This window comes from Phaenicophaeus curvirostris, chromosome 1 (assembly GCF_032191515.1).
Source record: "Phaenicophaeus curvirostris isolate KB17595 chromosome 1, BPBGC_Pcur_1.0, whole genome shotgun sequence".
NCBI lineage: Eukaryota > Metazoa > Chordata > Aves > Cuculiformes > Cuculidae > Phaenicophaeus > Phaenicophaeus curvirostris.
In genome coordinates, this window is record NC_091392.1 from 990,493 (window position 1) to 1,007,706 (window position 17,214).

General features: G+C 51.6%; 1 protein-coding gene across 1 annotated transcript in view; it reads right to left on the reverse strand.

The window, feature by feature from the left end:
• FBH1 (F-box DNA helicase 1) overlaps positions 1–17,214 on the reverse strand; it is a 35,021-nt gene that overhangs the window by 13,331 nt on the left and 4,476 nt on the right. Inside the window, exons 4-14 of the mRNA XM_069860944.1 lie at positions 16,574–16,704; positions 15,153–15,288; positions 14,237–14,427; positions 13,485–13,598; positions 11,623–11,717; positions 8,768–8,936; positions 7,278–7,506; positions 5,137–5,224; positions 4,030–4,116; positions 1,963–2,099; positions 159–258 (exon numbers count right to left, since the gene is read on the reverse strand). Of these exons, the coding sequence (XP_069717045.1) occupies positions 159–258; positions 1,963–2,099; positions 4,030–4,116; positions 5,137–5,224; positions 7,278–7,506; positions 8,768–8,936; positions 11,623–11,717; positions 13,485–13,598; positions 14,237–14,427; positions 15,153–15,288; positions 16,574–16,704 (1,477 nt within the window). The remainder of the gene's footprint in view (positions 1–158; positions 259–1,962; positions 2,100–4,029; positions 4,117–5,136; positions 5,225–7,277; positions 7,507–8,767; positions 8,937–11,622; positions 11,718–13,484; positions 13,599–14,236; positions 14,428–15,152; positions 15,289–16,573; positions 16,705–17,214) is intronic.

Below are 17,214 nucleotides of genomic sequence, written 5' to 3' on the forward strand. Positions count from 1 at the left end.
TGCACAAAGAAGTTCCCAGTTAGGTGGGGTTGGAATCTAAAAACCAGAGATCTCCATAAATCAGGATTCATCCTGGACACTTAATTATGTAGCAGCTTTGTGACTCCCAGTTATCAGACTGAGGTGACAGAGCTGGGTGGTTCCTCAACACAACTCACCCTTCTGGTTTCCACCAACTAATGTCTTATTCCTGATCCTCTTGCAGACATCCAGAATGGTTGCTCCAACGTAAGCTATTTCAGGTCCAAATCTGAAACTCTACGTGGAAATCATGAAGGGAAGAGCAGGAAAAGAAGAGGAACTTGTTAAAACCTATGAAAGTATCGTTATCTATGGAATTATACAATCCCCAAACCTTCCGGACAACGTTTCCCTTGGAAAAACGATCCAAATCCCCCCAAACTATTCCTAAAAACTTGGTTACTCGTGCACCTAAGGTGATAGGAATTGTGCTGTGAGATGGAACTGCGATGTTGCACTGGAACAGGTCATTCAGAGAAGTGGATGGTCCATCCCTGGAGTTGTCCAAGGCCAGGTTGAATGGGGCTTTGAGCAACCTGATGCAGTAGGAGGTGTCCTCACCCACGGCAGAGGGTTGGAATTGGATGGGCTTTGAGGTCCCTTCTAACCCAAACAATTCTATGATTCTATGCAAGAGTTGGTAAAGCCAGCAAATCTTTCTTCCTAATCAACAAGGGTTTGTCTCAAGGAGGTCACTACCAGAACACAACTCATCTCCTTGCTTCTAGCTCCTTCATCTCTGCACTGAAGCCAGTGTTGTCATGACTGGCAATATCAGCCAGGTTGGATTCGATGATCCGGTGGGTCTTTTCCAACCTGGTGATTCTACGATTCTGTGAGTATCTGCCCCTGCCCACTCTTTCCTTTTCAAGCCACGCGACTCTCCTAGTGATGGGATCGCTCCTCTAAGAGCTCTGCAGAGCAGTGGGAACAGCAAAATGTCCCACTAATGCAGGCGCTGCAAACCCTCCACAGCGACAAACTCAAGAATCATAGAATCATAGAATAGTTTGGGTTGGAAATATCATCATTGTTCAATATCATCCAGTTCCAACCCCCGTGCCAAGTGCAGGGACACCTCCACTGGATCAGGTGCCCAAGCCCCATCCAACCTGGCCTTGAACACCTCCAGGGATGGGGCAGACACAACTTCCCTGGGCAACCTGGGCCAGAGACTCCACGCTCGTGGAGAAATTCCTCCTGATGTCCAGTCCAACTCTGCCCCTCTCCAGTTTATCCCCATTGCCCCTTCTCCTATCACTCCAAGCCTTTGGGAACAGCCCCTCCCCAGCTTTCCTGGAGCCCCTTCAGGTGCTGGAAGGTCTCTCTAAGGTCTTCTCAGACCCTTCTCTTCTCCAGGCTGAACAACCCCAACTCTCTCAGCCCGCCCTCGTATGGGAGGTGCTTCAGCTCTCGCATCATCCTTGGAGCCTCCTTTGGACCCGTTCCAACAGCTCCATCTCCTTCTTCTGAGGGACCTGGGGTGTTTAGGCTGGAGAAGAGGAGGCTGAGGGGAGACCTCATTGCTCTCTCCAACTCCCTGAAAGGAGGTTGTGGAGAAGAGGGAGCTGGGCTCTTCTCCCAAGGGACAGGGGACAGGACGAGAGGGAATGGCCTCAAGCTCCACCAGGGGAGGGTCAGGCTGGACAGCAGGAGGAAATATTTCATGGAAAGGGTCACTGGTCCCTGTCCGAGGCTGCCCAGGGAGGGGGTTGAGTCCCCTTCCCTGGAGGAGTTTAAGGGCCGGGTGGACGAGGTGCTGAGGGACATGGGTTAGTGTTTGATAGGAATGGTTGGACTCGATGATCCGGTGGGTCTCTTCCAACCCGGTGATTCCATGATTCTTATATTGAGGAAGTCTGGTCTTCTGAAGAAGACAGGAAGCGTTTTCCACTTCCCTGGATCTATCTGGGGAAGGAGAGCAGCAGAACCCCATCTTACCTGGGTGAGGTAGTAGACATGGGTGTGAGGCACCGAGTAGAGGGTGTTGACAGCACCTCGGAAGGTGTAGATCTGCTGGTGAGGGTCTCCTACGAGGATTACGCCGCATGTCTGTGACAGGACTATATCCACGATGGCTGCAGGACAACATCGGAGCATTAAGAGAGAACCTGCTCATAAACCAAGAGCAAACTGTACGCTGCATCTCGCCTGCTGCCTCCCAGCGTTTAAGAGGTCAATGCAGGTGCAGGAGACACCAAGCTGGGAAGAAGCAAAGGGAAGTAGCTGACTAGGAGCTCTACAAAGATCCTCCTGCTATTTTTATGGTTCCACCTGGGCTGGAGCTGCACAGAATCTTAGCTCCAGAAGTGTGAGCCCAGTACAAATCATCGAATCATAGAATCACCAGGTTGGAAGAGACCCACTGGATCATCAAGTCCAACCATTCCCATCAATCACTAACCCATGTCCCTCAGCACCTCGGCCACCCAGCCCTTAAACCCCTCCAGGGAAGGGGACTCAACCCCCTCCCTGGGCAGCCCATTCCAGTGTCCAATGACCCTTTCTATGAAAATTTTTTTCCTAATGTCCAGCCTGAACCCCCCGCGGTGGAGCTTGAGGCCATTCCCTCTCGTCCTGTCCCCTGTCCCTTGGAAGAAGAGCCCAGCAGCCATTCCCAGTGACCCGGACACGCCACAGTGGCCACCTCAGGAAGTCCTTCAGGCCACTTCAATAGATCCTGCCTGAGGATCGGTGATGCTGGCAAGGCAACTGGTGCCATGTGGGCACTTGAATGCTCACAAGACCAGGCCCTCCAGTGAGGACAGGTGGGAGATGGTCCAGAGGAGGCCACAAAGATGACGCGAGGGCTGGAGCACCTCTGCTAGAAGGACAGGCTGAGATTTGGGGTTGTTCAGCCTGGAGAAGGCTCCAGGGAGACCTTCTAGCGGCTTTCAAGTACCTGAAGGGGCTCCAGGAAAGCTGGGGAGGGACTTTTTCCAAGGGGCTGGAGTGATAGGACGAGGGGGAATGTCTTTAGATTGGAAGGGGGAAGATTTAGATTAGACATTAAAAAGAAATTCTTCACAATGAAGGTGATGTGGCACTGGAACAGGTTCCTCAGAGAAGCTATGGATGTCACCTCCCTGGAGGTGTTCAAGGCCAGGTTGGATGGGGCTTGCAGCAGCCTATTCTGGTGGGAGGTGTCCCCGCCCATGGCCAGGGGGTTGGAATAAGATGGTCTTTAAGGTCCCTTCCAACCCAAACCATTCTATGATTCTATATCCCCAGCGAAGCCTTCCTGCTCCATGACTCAAGAATCTCAAGTACAAGGAACAGGCAAAACCCACGCCCTGCGCCAGGGTGGGACGGAGCAGCTCTGCTTTTCTGGTGGCTGAACCATCAGAACATCTCATGCCTCTTGCACTAAACCCTGCCCTGGGCTCTGCTGGCATTCTGGTTTTCCCCGTTAGCAGCAAAGCCAGAAGAAAAAGCTCTGGAAGGCACGTCTGGATGCCCAAAGCAATGAAAGCAACTCCTCAAGCTGATGCACACGTAGTTTTGTTTCATAGAATCATAGAATCCCTAGGTTGGAGAAGACCCACTAGATCATCGAGTCCAACCATAGTACCCTGCTTCCAAGCTGCCTTATTTTATTTGCAAGGATCCAGGACGATGCAAAGGGAGCTGGGCTCTTCTCCCAAGGGACAGGGGACAGGACAAGAGGGAATGGCCTCAAGCTCCACCAGGGGAGGGTCAGGCTGGACATCAGGATGAAATATTTCATGGAAAGGGTCACTGGTCCCTGTCCAAGGCTGCCCAGGGAGGGGGGGTTGAGTCCCCTTCCCTGGAGGAGTTTAAGGGATGGGTGGATGAGGTGCTGAGGGACATGGGTTAGTGTTTGATAGGAATGGTTGGACTCGATGATCCGGTGGGTCTCTTCCAACCTGGTGATTCTATGATTCTACAAATTTTAATTGGGCTACTTCTCGCATCCCTGAGCACACAAACATCCTCTCTCTGTATGTGTTTAGGATGATTGCAGCTCCATCTCCTGGTCCTGCTCACCTGGAGTGCAGTCCTGAGCTTCATCGACAAAAATGGCATCATATCCCGAGAGCCAAGGTTTGCTGAGCTGCCAGAGCTTCAAATATCCTGAGAGAAAGAACAAGGCGTGTCCATGAGAGGGTAAATCTCGCAGCTTAAAATACCACGATTTTTAAAACAAGTCCTTTTTTAGAAGAGTTTCTGGCCCTACTTCTTCAAAGCCAACCATCTCCTGGGCAGCACCAGAAGCGTGGAGAGCAGGGTGAGGGATTCTGCCCCTCTACTCTGCTCTTGTGAGACACCACCTGGAGTCCTGCGTCCAGTTCTGGAACCCCCAACAGAAGAAGGAGATGGAGCTGTTGGAACGGGTCCAGAGGAGGGTGAAAAAAATGATCTGAGGGCTGGAGCTATGAGGACAGGCTGAGAGAGTTGAGGATGTTCAGCCTGGACAAGAGAAGGGTCCACAGAGACCTCAGAGTGGACCTGAAGGGGCTACAAGAAAGCTGGGGAGGGACTTTTTTCAAAGGTCTGGAGCGACAGGATGAGGGGGAATGGCTTTAAATTGGAAGGGGGAAGATTTAGATTAGACATGAGGAAAAAATTCTTCACAATGAGGGTGATGAGGCCCTGGCCCAGGTTCCTCAGAGAAGCTATGGATGTCACCTCCCTGGAGGTGTTCAAGGCCAGGCTGGATGAGGCTTGGAGCTGCCTGATCCAGTGGGAGGTGTCCCTGCCCATGGCAGGGGGTTGGAAGTGGATTTTTAAGGTCCCTTCCAACCCAAACTGTCCTACGATTCTCGCTCGGAATTTGCATGGAGGGGCTGCAAACATCTCTGTTGCTCCCAGATGTGGCTCTATCTGCCTCAGCTCTATGAAATATGAAGAAGCCAACCCCACAGCAGCCACCTCAACAGCTACAAAGCTGTTAAAGCACAAAGTAAACGACAAGGAAGAACGTTTTCTCCAGTATGAGCCACCTCCGGCACTATCTGCACCCACGCTAAGAAGCAAGAGGAAATAGTTCCACCACCTCCTCATGCCAAAGAGGAAAAATGAACCAATTCCCAGCCTTCAGACCTGTTTTGAGCTCCCTGGTGAGAGCAGGAGCACAGGAATTTAATGCTTTACCATCACAAGTCATCTTGTATTTCTTCTCCACATCTCCATCCAGCTTCTTCATGTTGCGCCATATCTCTTTTGCCTCTTCCACGTTGATCTAGAAAGAGAAAAGGGAAGGGTGTGGATAGATCGCTTTGAGCAGAAAACCCAACCAGGCAAAACAGGTCTTCTCCGAAGCTCTTCTCCTCCTGCTTCTCTTCTCTTCGGGGGAGATCTTAGAGCGGCCTTCCATGGAATCACAGAAACACAAGGTTGGAGAAGATCTCCAGGATCATCCACTCCAACCATTCCTATCAATCACTAAACCATGTCCCTCAGCACCTCATCCATCTGTCTTTTAAACACCTCCAGTGACTCCACCACCTCCCTGGGCAGCTTCTGCCAGTGCCCAATGACCCTTTCTGTGAAAATTTTTCATCTGATGTCCTCCCCTGGTGGAGCTTGAGGCCATTCCCTCTCGTCCTGTCCCCTGGCCCTTGGGAGAAGAGCCCAGCTCCCTCCTCTCCACAACCTCCTCTCAGGGAGTTGGAGAGAGCAATGAGGTCTCCCCTCAGCCTCCTCTTCTCCAGCCTAAACACCCCCAGGGCCCTCAGGCTTCTTCTCCAGCCCCTTCCCCAGCTTCGTTGCTCTTCTCTGCACTCGCTCCAGAGCCTCAACATCCTTCTGGTGGGGAGGGGCCCAGAACTGACCCCAGGATTCGAGGAGCGGTCTCCCTAGGGCCAAGTCCAGGAGCACAATTGCCTCCCTGGACTTGCTGAATAACCTCCAGGACCTGTAGGGGCTACAAGAAAGCTGGGGAGGGACTTTTTAGAAGGGCCTGGAGTGATAGGATGAGGGGAAATGGCTTTAAATTGGAAGGGGGAGGATTTCGATTAAACATTAGGAAAAAATTGTTCCTGATGAGGGTTGGGAGGCCCTGACCCAGCTTGCCTAGAGAAGCTGTGGCTGCCCCATCCCTGGAGGTGTTCAAGGTCAGGTTGGATGGGGCTTGGAGCAACGGCTGGGAGGTGTCCCTGCCCATGACAGGGAGCTTGGAACTGGATGGGCTTGGAGGACCCTTCCAACCCTGGCAGGGAATGAATTGACAGCCTCAAAATACCTTGAAGTACCTTGTGAGGTATCAAGAGAAGCCAAAATAAACACAAAGTTGGTGTTAATGTGCAGGAATTAGAGGGTTTGTGTTCTACTGCCCTACTAGCTGAGCCAAGGGAATGTTCTTTTCAGGGGGATGCATTTGGAAAAGGCTTTATTGAGGAGAAGTCCTTATGAGGAGCGGCCAAGAGAGCTGGGGGTATTTAGCCTGGAGAAAAGGAGGCTGAGGGGAGACCTCATTGCTCTCTGCAACTCCCTGAGAGGAGGTTGTAGAGAGGAGGGAGCTGGGCTCTTCTCCCAAGGGACAGGGGACAGGACGAGAGGGAATGGCCTCAAGCTCCATCAGGGGAAGTTCACGCTAGACATAAGAAAAAAATTTTTCCCAGAAAGGGTGATTGGTCCCTGTCCGAGGCTGCCCAGGGAGGGGGTTGAGTCCCCTTCCCTGGAGGGGTTTAAGGGACGGGTGGCCGAGGTGCTGAGGGACATGGGTTAGTGATTGATGGGGATGGTTGGACTCGATGATCCCATGGGTCTCTTCCAACCTGGTGATTCTACGATTCTATGAATCGTAGAATAGTTTGGGTTGGAAAGAACTTTGAAGCCCACCCAGTTCTAACCTCCCTGCCACAAACAGGGACACCTCCCACTAGATCAGGTTGCTCTAAGCCCATCCAACTTGACCTTGAACACCACTAGGGATGGGGCAGCCATGACTTCCCTGGGCAACCTGGGCCAGGGCCTCATCACCCTCACAGCAAACCATTTCCTCCTAAGATCTCATCTCAATCTCCCCTCTTTCAGCTTTAAAACCATTCCCCCTCATCCTACCCCTCCACTTCCTGATCAAGAGCCCCTCCCCAGCTTTCCTCGAGCTCCTTCAAGGACTGGAAGGTCACTATAAGGTCTCCTTGGAGCCTTCTCTTCTCCAGCCTGAACAACCCCAAGTCTCTCAATCTTCTCTTTTTCCCTTACAGGGCACAAATATTCATGAACTATGAGAGTTTTGCCCCATTCTCCAAACCCTGGAGCCCAAGTTTTGCTTCATCTCCGACACTCACTTTCTTTTCTTCTCGACTGACAAGTCTTCTCTCGCCGTGAGTATTTTTGAACCAAATCGGAGCGTGCTCTTCACAGATCTCTTCATCTGACGAGGCAAAAAAGCTTTCAAGGGTCTGCGAGACTGTTTTTCCTCTTATAAACAGCGATTGTCCCTCGCGGTTCTGGATAAGGGAACTGATGGAATACACGGACATCTTGGAGAAGTTGAGCTTGCCTTTTTCTTTATAGCTGGGCCACAGATAATAAAAAAAATAAGAGAGAGACATTGAAACACACGAGAAATCCTACTGCAAAAGCAAGCTCACTTTTGCTCCTCTTGCAATCTAACACTTGCAGAAGTTCTATGCACCCACTTTGACCTGCTAATGGAATATCTCTGAAATCTGCACATTTTTAGAATTATAGAATAGTTTGGGTTGGAAGGGAACTTAAAGCCCATCCAGTTCCACCCCCCCTGCCAAGGGCAGGGACACCTCCCACTGGATCAGGGACTCCAAGGTCCATCCAACCTGGCCTTGAACACCTCCAGGGATGGGGCAGCCACAGCTTCCCCGGGCAACATGTTCTAGTGTCTCACCACCCTCATTGTAAAGAAATTCCTCCTTATATCAAGCCTAAATCTGCCCCTCTCCAGTTTATCCCTATTGCTCCTCATCCCATCACTCCAAGCCTTTGTGAACAGTCCCTCTCCAGGCTTTTTGGAGCCCCTTTCACGTACTGGAAGGTCTCTATAAGGTCTCCTTGGAGCCTTCCCTTCTCCAGGCTGAACAACCCCAGCTCTCTCAGCCTGTCCTCCTATGGGAGGTGCTGCAGCCCCCACATCATCCTTGTAGCCTCCTCTCGACCTAGTGGAAGCACAAACTGGTTCATTTTATAGATGTCATAGATGAAAAGGTGAACCAGAAAGATATTCCCATCATTCACCCCTGTAATTACAGTGTTTTCAAAGCCAAGCAGGGGGCTACAAAGACGATGCGAGGGCTGGAGCACCTCTACTCTGAGGACAGGCTGAGATTTGTGGCTGTTCATCCTGAAGAAGAGAAGACTCCAGGGAGACCTTAAAGCAGATTCCAGTACCTGAAGGGGCTCCAGAAAAGCTGGGGAGGGACTTTTTCCAAGTGGCTTTAAATTGGAAAGGGGAGCTTTAGATTACATATTAGGAAGAAATTCTTCATGATGAGGATGGCGAGACAATGGCACAGGTTGCCCAGAGAAGTCATGGATGCTCCACCCTGGAGGTGTTCAAAGCCAGGTTGGATGGGGCTTTGAGCAGCTTGATCTAGTGGGAGGTGTCCCTGCCCATGACAGGTGGGTTGTAACTGGATGGGCTTTAAGGTTCCTTCCAAACCATTCCATGATTCTATGATTTCCCTCATTCTTTTTCCCTCAGTTCCTGGAGGCTTACGTCAAAACCAGACCTCCCTTTCCCGACACATTGTTTTCCCTGCTGCGCTGGTCTTCAAGGAAGGCGTCTCAAATCCCCACTCACCGTTTGCCGACACTTCCGTACGCTAAAGAATGGAAAGTCTTGCAGGTCACATTCCTGGGGAAGACGCTTTTCCCTCTCTCCACAACAGCTTTGTTAAATGCCACGTAAAGGAACCTCATATCGGCAAACTTCTCGGCATACTTGACCAAGGTTGAGGTCTTCCCTGTACCTGAGGAACAGAAGAAAGGGAACAAAACACAGGAATGTCAGGAATGAATGAATCAGCACAGGTCCAGCCCTGTTCAATGTCTTTATCAATGACCTGGATGAAGGCATCGAGCGCACCCTGAGCAAGTTTGGAGACGACACTGAGCTGGGTGGAAGCTGGATCTGCTGGAGGGTCGGGAGGCTCCAAAGGGATCTGAACAGGCTGGATCCATGGGCTGAGACCAACGGGATGAGGGTTAACGAGGCCAAATGCCGAGTCCTGCACTTGGGACACAACAACCCTGAGCAGCTCCAGCCTAGGAGAAGTCTGGCTGTAAACTGCCTGGAGGAGAAGGACCTGGGGGGTTGGTTGAACGTGAGCCAGCAGGGGCCCAGGGGGCCAAGAAGGCCAAGGGCATCTTGGCTTGGATCAGAAACGGTGTGGCCAGCAGGGCCAGGGAGGTTCTTCTCCCTCTGGCCTCGGCCCTGGGGAGACCGCTGCTCGAATCCTGGGGTCAGTTCTGGGCCCCTCCCCACCAGAAGGATGTTGAGGCTCTGGAGCGAGTGCAGAGAAGAGCAACGGAGCTGGGGAAGGGGCTGGAGAACAAGCCTGAGGGCCCTGGGGGTGTTTAGGCTGGAGAAGAGGAGGCTGAGGGGAGACCTCATTGCTCTCTCCAACTCCCTGAGAGGAGGTTGTGGAGAGGAGGGAGCTGGGCTCTTCTCCCAAGGGACAGGGGACAGGACGAGAGGGAATGGCCTCAAGCTCCACCAGGGGAGGCTCAGGCTGGACATCAGGATGAAATTTTTCCTGGAAAGGGTGATTGGTCCCTGTCCGAGGCTGCCCAGGGAGGGGGTTGAGTCCCCTTCCCTGGAGGGGTTTAAGGGCCGGGTGGCCGAGGTGCTGAGGGACATGGGTTAGTGATTGATGGGAATGGTTGGACTCGATAATCCAGTGGGTCTCTTCCAACCGAGTGATTCTATGATCTCTCAGCAGTTTTACCTTCCCCCTCCTGCTGTCCCAACTGTGCAGCAGGACTATTTGCAGCTAATGGGAACGAATTCACTGCTGGAATTGATATCAGTAGAAGCTGTGGAGCAGAGCAGCTCTGGAAAACCACAGTCTGCAGCTGAAAAGCCTTTTAAAAAAACCCATTTTGTAGAATCATAGAATAGTTTGGGTTGGAAGGAACCTTAAAGCTCATCCAACTCCAACCCCCCTGCCATGGACAGGGACACCTCCACTGGATCAGGGGCTCCAAGCCCCATCCAACCTGGCCTTGAACACCTCCAGGGATGGGGCAGCCACAACTTCCCTGGACAACCTGGGCCAGGGCCTCCCCACGTTCATCACAAAGAGTTTTTTCCTAATGTCTAATCTAAAGCTCCCCTCTTCCAATTTAAACCATTCCCCCTCATCCAGACCCTTCTAAAAAGTCCCTTCCCAGCTTTCCTGGAGCTCCTTCAGGTACCAGAAGGTTGCTCTAAGGTCTCCCCAGAGCCTTCTTCTCTCCAGGTGGAACAACCCCAACTCTCCCAGCCTGTCCTCATAGCTGACAACGCATTATCCTCATATGGTCACCCAATATGCTGAAAGTCTGAGCACAATGAAGGTGCTGGGTCTCTTGAAAGCCAGCTTGGTAAATGAAACATTAAAATTGCTCTTTTGAATGATTCATGAGCTCATTTCCTTGTAAGATCTACGAGTGCTGCTCTCCTTCACTCCCACTTGCTGCAGGACAGCCCTGGCCACAGCTCGTGGCTCTGTTGCTTCCCTCCTGGAGGACCAATCACAACTGTAGAAGATTTCTTGGCTTCTGCTGCTCCTACAGAGAAGCTAAATCTAAACAAGAAAGAGCGAATCCGTCTAGTGGCCTCCGGACAACACTGCGAAAAAGGCTCTGAACACGACAAAGCAACAAACGGAGAGAATCATAAAATCAGAGAATAGTTTGGGTTGGAAGGGACCTCAAAGATCATCGAGTTCCAATCCTCCTATCACGGGCAGGGACATCCCACTAGATCAGGCTGCCCAAGAAACCATCCAACCTGGCCTTGAGGAGATGCTTCTCCTCTCCTGGGTTCCCAATAAGTTGCTCTGGGCAGTCATCAACAGCGCCCAAACCTTCGGTTTCGGCATCGTGCCCCAATAAGATGTTTCTCCAGCATGGAAGGGACCCCCACCACGCTTCCAACTCCTATTTCTCTGCAAAAGCTTGCTCTGAATTTTAGCAATGATTAAAAGCAAGGTGGTTTCCCGGCATCCACAGAGCTCCTCGGACACAAGCAGCAGGGAGGGAAGGAGCCAAAAAAAGGAGAACTTATAGTGACCTTCCAGTACCTGAAGGGGCTCCAGGAAAGCTCAGGAGGGACTGTTCACAAAGGCTTGTGGGGATGGGACGAGGAGCAATGGGGATAAACTGGAGAGGGGCAGATTTGGACTAGACACGAGGAGGAATTTCTTTACGATGAGAGTGGTGAGACCCTGGAAGAGGTTGCCCAGGGAAGTTGTGGCTGCCCCATCCCTAGAGGTGTTCAAGGCCAGGTTGGATGGGGCTTGGAGCCCCTGATCCAGTGGGAGGTGTCCCAGCCCATGTCAGGGGGTTGGAACTGGATGGTCTTTAAGGTCCCTTCCACCCCAAACTATTCTATGATTCTATAAAATCTAAAAGTTATGTGTTAAGAATAAATGCATCATTTTTGGCTCTTACCTGCAAACGCCATGATTTTCACTCTTTGACCGCGCTCAATCTTGTGATTCAAAATCCTTTGCTGCTCGTGGGTCAGTTTTACTTCAGGGCAGCTGCTAAAAACAGGAACCAAAAGCAGAGTGAAAGGAATGAAGAAAATAAATCCTCCCACATAAACCAAACAAGGAGGAGACCAAGGAGCGATTTATCCCACCCCACAAGCAGGAACGTGGCACTGGAGCAACCTCGTTCTCTTGCAAATGAGAAAAGCAGGGAATAAGAAAAGATTGGAGACAGCAAAAAAAAATTAAACCTTGAGGAAGGTCGCAGCAGAAAAGATCTTCTCAAAGGCTTGAAGCCAAAATGAATTTGGCCCCCCCGAGTCCTTCAGCTTATTGAAAACAAACAGCCACTTGGGTTTGGGGTGATTTGTTGCTTTTGAGAGCCTCTACCTTAAATTACTCTCCTGCTTCTCAGCATGGAAGACAGATTGATTATCCTTGACTCTCCAAGGAGCTGAAAACTTTGATTAACATGAAGGAAGTCATTCAGGGCTTCTGCCTGAAGTGCAACTGCAATTGTGCTTAAGGGACGGGTGGCCGAGGTGCTGAGGGAGATGGTTTAGTGATTGATGGAAATGGGTGGACACGATGACCCGATGGGTCTTTTCCAACCTGGTGATTCTATGATTCATAAAGGTTGGAAACCTGCAATCAGCCAACAGTGTGACCCATCCCTTTGCACGGGGTCCCCAAGAGCATCTGGAGGGTGAAAAGCCTTGATTTGGTTTTTTATTATAGAATAGTTTGGGTTGGAAGGGACCTCAAAGCCCAGCCAGTTCCAACCCCGTGCAATGGGCAGGGACACCTCCCACTAGCTCAGGGTGCCCAAGGTCCCATCCAACCCGGCCTTGAACACCTCCAGGGATGGGGCAGCCACAGCTTCCCTGGGAAACCTGTGCCAGGGACTCCCCACTCTCATCAGGAAGAATTTCTTCCTAATGTCTAATCTAAATCACCCCCCTTCCAATTTAAAGCCATTCTTCTTCATCCCATTCCTCCAGACCCTTAGAAAAAGCCCCTCTACAGCTTTTCTGAAGCCCCTACAAGTACTGGAAGGTCGCTATGAAGTCTCCTTGGAGCCTTCTCTTCTCCAGGCTGAACAACTCCAACTTGTGTGGGAGGTGCTCCAGCCCTTGCATCATCTTTGTAGCCTCCTCTGGACCCGTTCCAACAGTTCCATCTCCTTCTTATGTTGAGGATTCCAGAACTGGACACAGGACTCCAGAGGAGGTCTCAGAAGAGTGGAGCAGAGTGATAGAATCCCCTCCCTCACCCTGCTGGCCACGCTGCTTGGATGCGGCCCAGGACATGATTGGTTTCTGGGCTGCGAGTGCACATTACTGGCTCATGTCAAGCTTCTCATCCACCAGCACCCCAAGTCCTTCTCCTCAGGGCTGTTCTCAATCACGTCGTTCAGAGGAGGCTGAGAGGAGACCTCACTGCTCTCTACAACTACCTGAAAGGAGGTTGTGGAGAGGAGGGAGCTGGGCTCTTCTCCCAAGGGACAGAACGAGAGGGAATGGCCTCAAGCTCCACCAGGGGAGGGTCAGGCTGGACATCAGGATGAAATTCTTCACGGAAAGGGTGATTGGTCCCTGTCCGAGGCTGCCCAGGGAGGTGGTTGAGTCCCCTTCCCTGGAGGGGTTTAAGGGCCGGGTGGCCGAGGTGCTGAGGGACACGGGTTAGTGTTTGATGGGAATGGTTGGACTCGATGATCCGGTGGGTCTTTTCCAACCGAGTGATTCTATGAGACGTTAGCTCCCCCTGCCAGGTTCAGCCCCCCACTAAGGCCTTGCGTACGACTGCCTAAAATTGCATTACCTGGCCCATAGGTCTTGTCTATAGCACGAAGCCGGTGTTTCTTCTTCCACTGTCTGCGTAGTTACGGAAGCGTTCTCCATCAGATAGAGGCAGTAGAAAATATTGTAATGGATCCTGGTAGAAAGGGAAAAAAAGAAACTGGTATTGTGAAATCATCAATAAAAAATTATATGTCTGTAGCCACCTAAAAGACGGGCAACGTCATGAATACTTCATAGAATCATAGAAGTGTTTGTTTGGAAAAGATCTTTGAGATCAGAGTCCAACCATCCCTGTCCACTACTAAAGCAGATCCCTGAGCACCTCAGCTACTAGTGTTTTAAAGACCTCCAAGGATGAGGACTCCACCACCTCCTTGGGCAGGGCCTGAGAACCCTTGCAGTGAAGAAATTTTTCCTGATGTCTAATCCAAACCTGCCCTGGTGCAACTTGAGGCCATTTCTTCTCATCCTATCACCTGGCACTTGGAAGAAGAGACCAACACCCACCTCGCTACAACCTCCACTCAGGCAGTTGTAGACAGCAACGAGGTCTCCTCTCAGTCTCCTTTTCCCCACACTAAACAACCCCAGGTTCCTCAGTTGCCCCTCAAAACTCTTGTTCTCCAGCCCCTTCTCCACCTCCATTCCCTTCTCTGAACACACTCCAGCCCCTCAATGTCTTTCTTGGAGTGAGGAACCTAAAATAGACATCCCATATCTCCATGCCTAGGAAGAGGTAGGCAAGCGGGAAGCATCTCCTGCAGTCGTTACCTGTTGGTGATCGCAATGTTCCTGTCCCTCATCGCGTTCAGCAGCGTGGCGATGCAGTAAAGCCTCTCGGTCACATCCACCACAGAGAGGTTGCAACAAGGTCTCTGGAGACACACCATCAAGTTTTGGATGTCGCTGACGCCGTCAGAGAAAAGCACCATGACTGCAACGATGGCCCACACCTTCTCAGGCTGGAAGAGGCAACAAGAAGAAAGAGTGAGCAAGAAGGTTAAGCCTACAGGTGATTCAGGAGGACAGATATAGAACCACAGAATAATTTCGGTTGGAAGAGACCATAAAGATCATCCAGTTCCACCCACCTGCCAGGGGCAGGGACATCCCACTAGATCAGGCTGCCAAAGGCCCCATCCAACCTGGCCTTGAACATCTCCAGGGAATGACCTCGAAGCAGCAGCAGTAGTTAAAGAAACCGTAGCAAGTTTGCGGATGACACTAAGCTGGGTGGAAGCTGGATCTGCTGGAGGGTCGGGAGGCTCCAAAGGGATCTGAACAGGCTGGATCCATGGGCTGAGACCAACGGGATGAGGGTTAATGAGGCCAAATGGCGGGTCCTGCCCTTGGGGCACAACAACCTTGGGCAGCTCCAGCCTAGGAGAAGGCTGGCTGGAAGCTGCCTGGAGGAGAAGGACCTGGGGGGGTTGGTTGGACAGGAGCCAGCAGGGGCCCAGGGGGCCAAGAAGGCCAAGGGCATCTTGGCTTGGATCAGACCCGGAGTGGCCAGCAGGGCCAGGGAGGTTCTTCTCCCTCTGGCCTCGGCCCTGGGGAGACCGCTCCTCGAATCCTGGGGTCAGTTCTGGGCCCCTCCCCACAAGAAGGATGTTGAGGCTGTGATTGATGGGAATGGTCCTTCCCAACCTCGTGATTCTATGATTCAGTTAATATCCATTAAACTCACCCCCATCCTGCTCTGTAAATGCGGCAGTTTGTTGGCGATGCAGACTTCAGCTTTTGGGAAGAGGTGATGACTCTTCAAACACTGAAGAACCACATTGGGATCCAGCTTGTTGGCGGTGGGCATGGCAGACACGCACCTGCGGAGAAGGGGAACAGCAGCGTTTGCAAAAGAGCTTTAGCAAATGAGTAGGGGCCCTGGCCAGGGCAGGGGGGTTGGAACTGGATGATCTTTAAGGTCCCTTCCAACCCAAATCATTCTATGAGTTTATTCGCCGAGTAGAATCATAGAATCATCAGGTTAGAAAAGACCCACCAGATCATTGAGTCCAACCACTCCCATCAGTCACTAACCCATGTCCCTCAGCACCTCGTCCACCCGTGCCTTAAACCCCTCCCGGGAAGGGGACTCAACCCCCTCCCTGGGCAGCCTCGGACAGGGACCAATCACTCTTTCTGGGAAAAATTTTTTTTTCCTAATGTCCAGCCTGAGCCTCCCCTGGTGGAGCTTGAGGCCATTCCCTATCGTCCTGTCCCCTGTCCCTTGGGAGAAGAGCCCAGCTCCCTCCTCTCCACAACCTCCTCTCAGGGACTTGGAGAGAGCAATGAGGTCTCCCCTCAGCCTCCTCTTCTCCAGCCTAAACACCCCCAGGGCCCTCAGGCTTCTTCTCCAGCCCCTTCCCCAGCTCCGTTGCTCTTCTCTGCACTCGCTCCAGAGCCTCAACATCCTTCTGGTGGGGAGGGGCCCAGAACTGACCCCAGGATTCGAGGAGCGGTCTCCCCAGGGCCGAGGCCAGAGGGAGAAGAACCTCCCTGGCCCTGCTGGCCACGCTGGGTCTGCTCCAAGCCAAGATGCCCTTGGCCTTCTTGGCCCCCTGGGCCCCTGCTGGCTCCTGTTCAACCAACCCCCCCAGGTCCTTCTCCTCCAGGCACTTTCCAGCCAGCCTTCTCCTAGGCTGGAGCTGCCCAGGGTTGTTGTGCCCCAAGGGCAGGACCCGCCATTTGGCCTCATTAACCCTCATCCCGTTGGTCTCAGCCCAGCGGTCCAGCCTGTTCATCCTTAGAGGGATTTAAAGCCGTGTGGATGTGGAGCTGAGGGACATGGTTTAGTGGTGGAGTTGGCAGTGCGAAATTAATGGTTGGTCTCAATGGTCTTAAATGCCTTTTCCAGCCTAAATGATTCTGCGATTCTACGAGCATAACAAGAAAGTGGAAAGGGAAAGTTTTTTACCCATTTCTAGAACCCTACTAGTGATTTCTACTGTTAAAACAATTTCTGCTTCCTCATCTTCCTCTATGTCTCCCACCTGTTGAAGACAAACTCATTTCTCTCTTTGTCAGTCACAGGATGAAATGGAAGAGGAGTCAAAAGAAGGAAGGTCTGAGGACCTACAGATACAAAGTCAAGTGCTGAAGAGAACTCACCTGATCAGCCCCAACACGCATTCTTCCTGCTCCTTCGTTATGGCGAAGTCCTGCAAGACCTGATCAACTCTGTGCAGGGCTCCATCCTCCTTCATGAGGTACCGATGATAGAGCTTCTTCCAAGGAATGAACTAGAATGGGAAGCACATGCCATCATCTTTCCTCTCATAATACAGGAAAATAGGTTTCTTGTGGCAACAAGCTAACCAGTATGGAGCTCAAAAATGTCCCTGGGGCTTGATGGACACAGGTACCTAGGAGGAGATGGGGAACGACTTGCTCCTCACAGCTTGCAAACATGTCCATAACAGGTTGTTTTTCTAGGCTGATGGGAATAGGGTGATGTTGGTTCATCACCCAAAGCATTCAAAGAAAGAGGGTATTAGAATCACAGAACGGTTTGAGTTGGAAGGGACCTGAAAGATCACCCAGTTCCAACCTCCCTGTCATGGGCAGGGACACCTCCCACTAGATCAGGCTGCTCAAGGTCTCTTCAACCCAAACTATTCCATGATTCTATTCCACCATAGTCCTGAAGACCAAAAAAAAACGACCTGCTAAGAAAGGATGGGGGTATTGGGGAACAATAAAGAGATTTAACGGAACAAAGAGAGACAAACACAGCACGGGTGCTCCTAGAA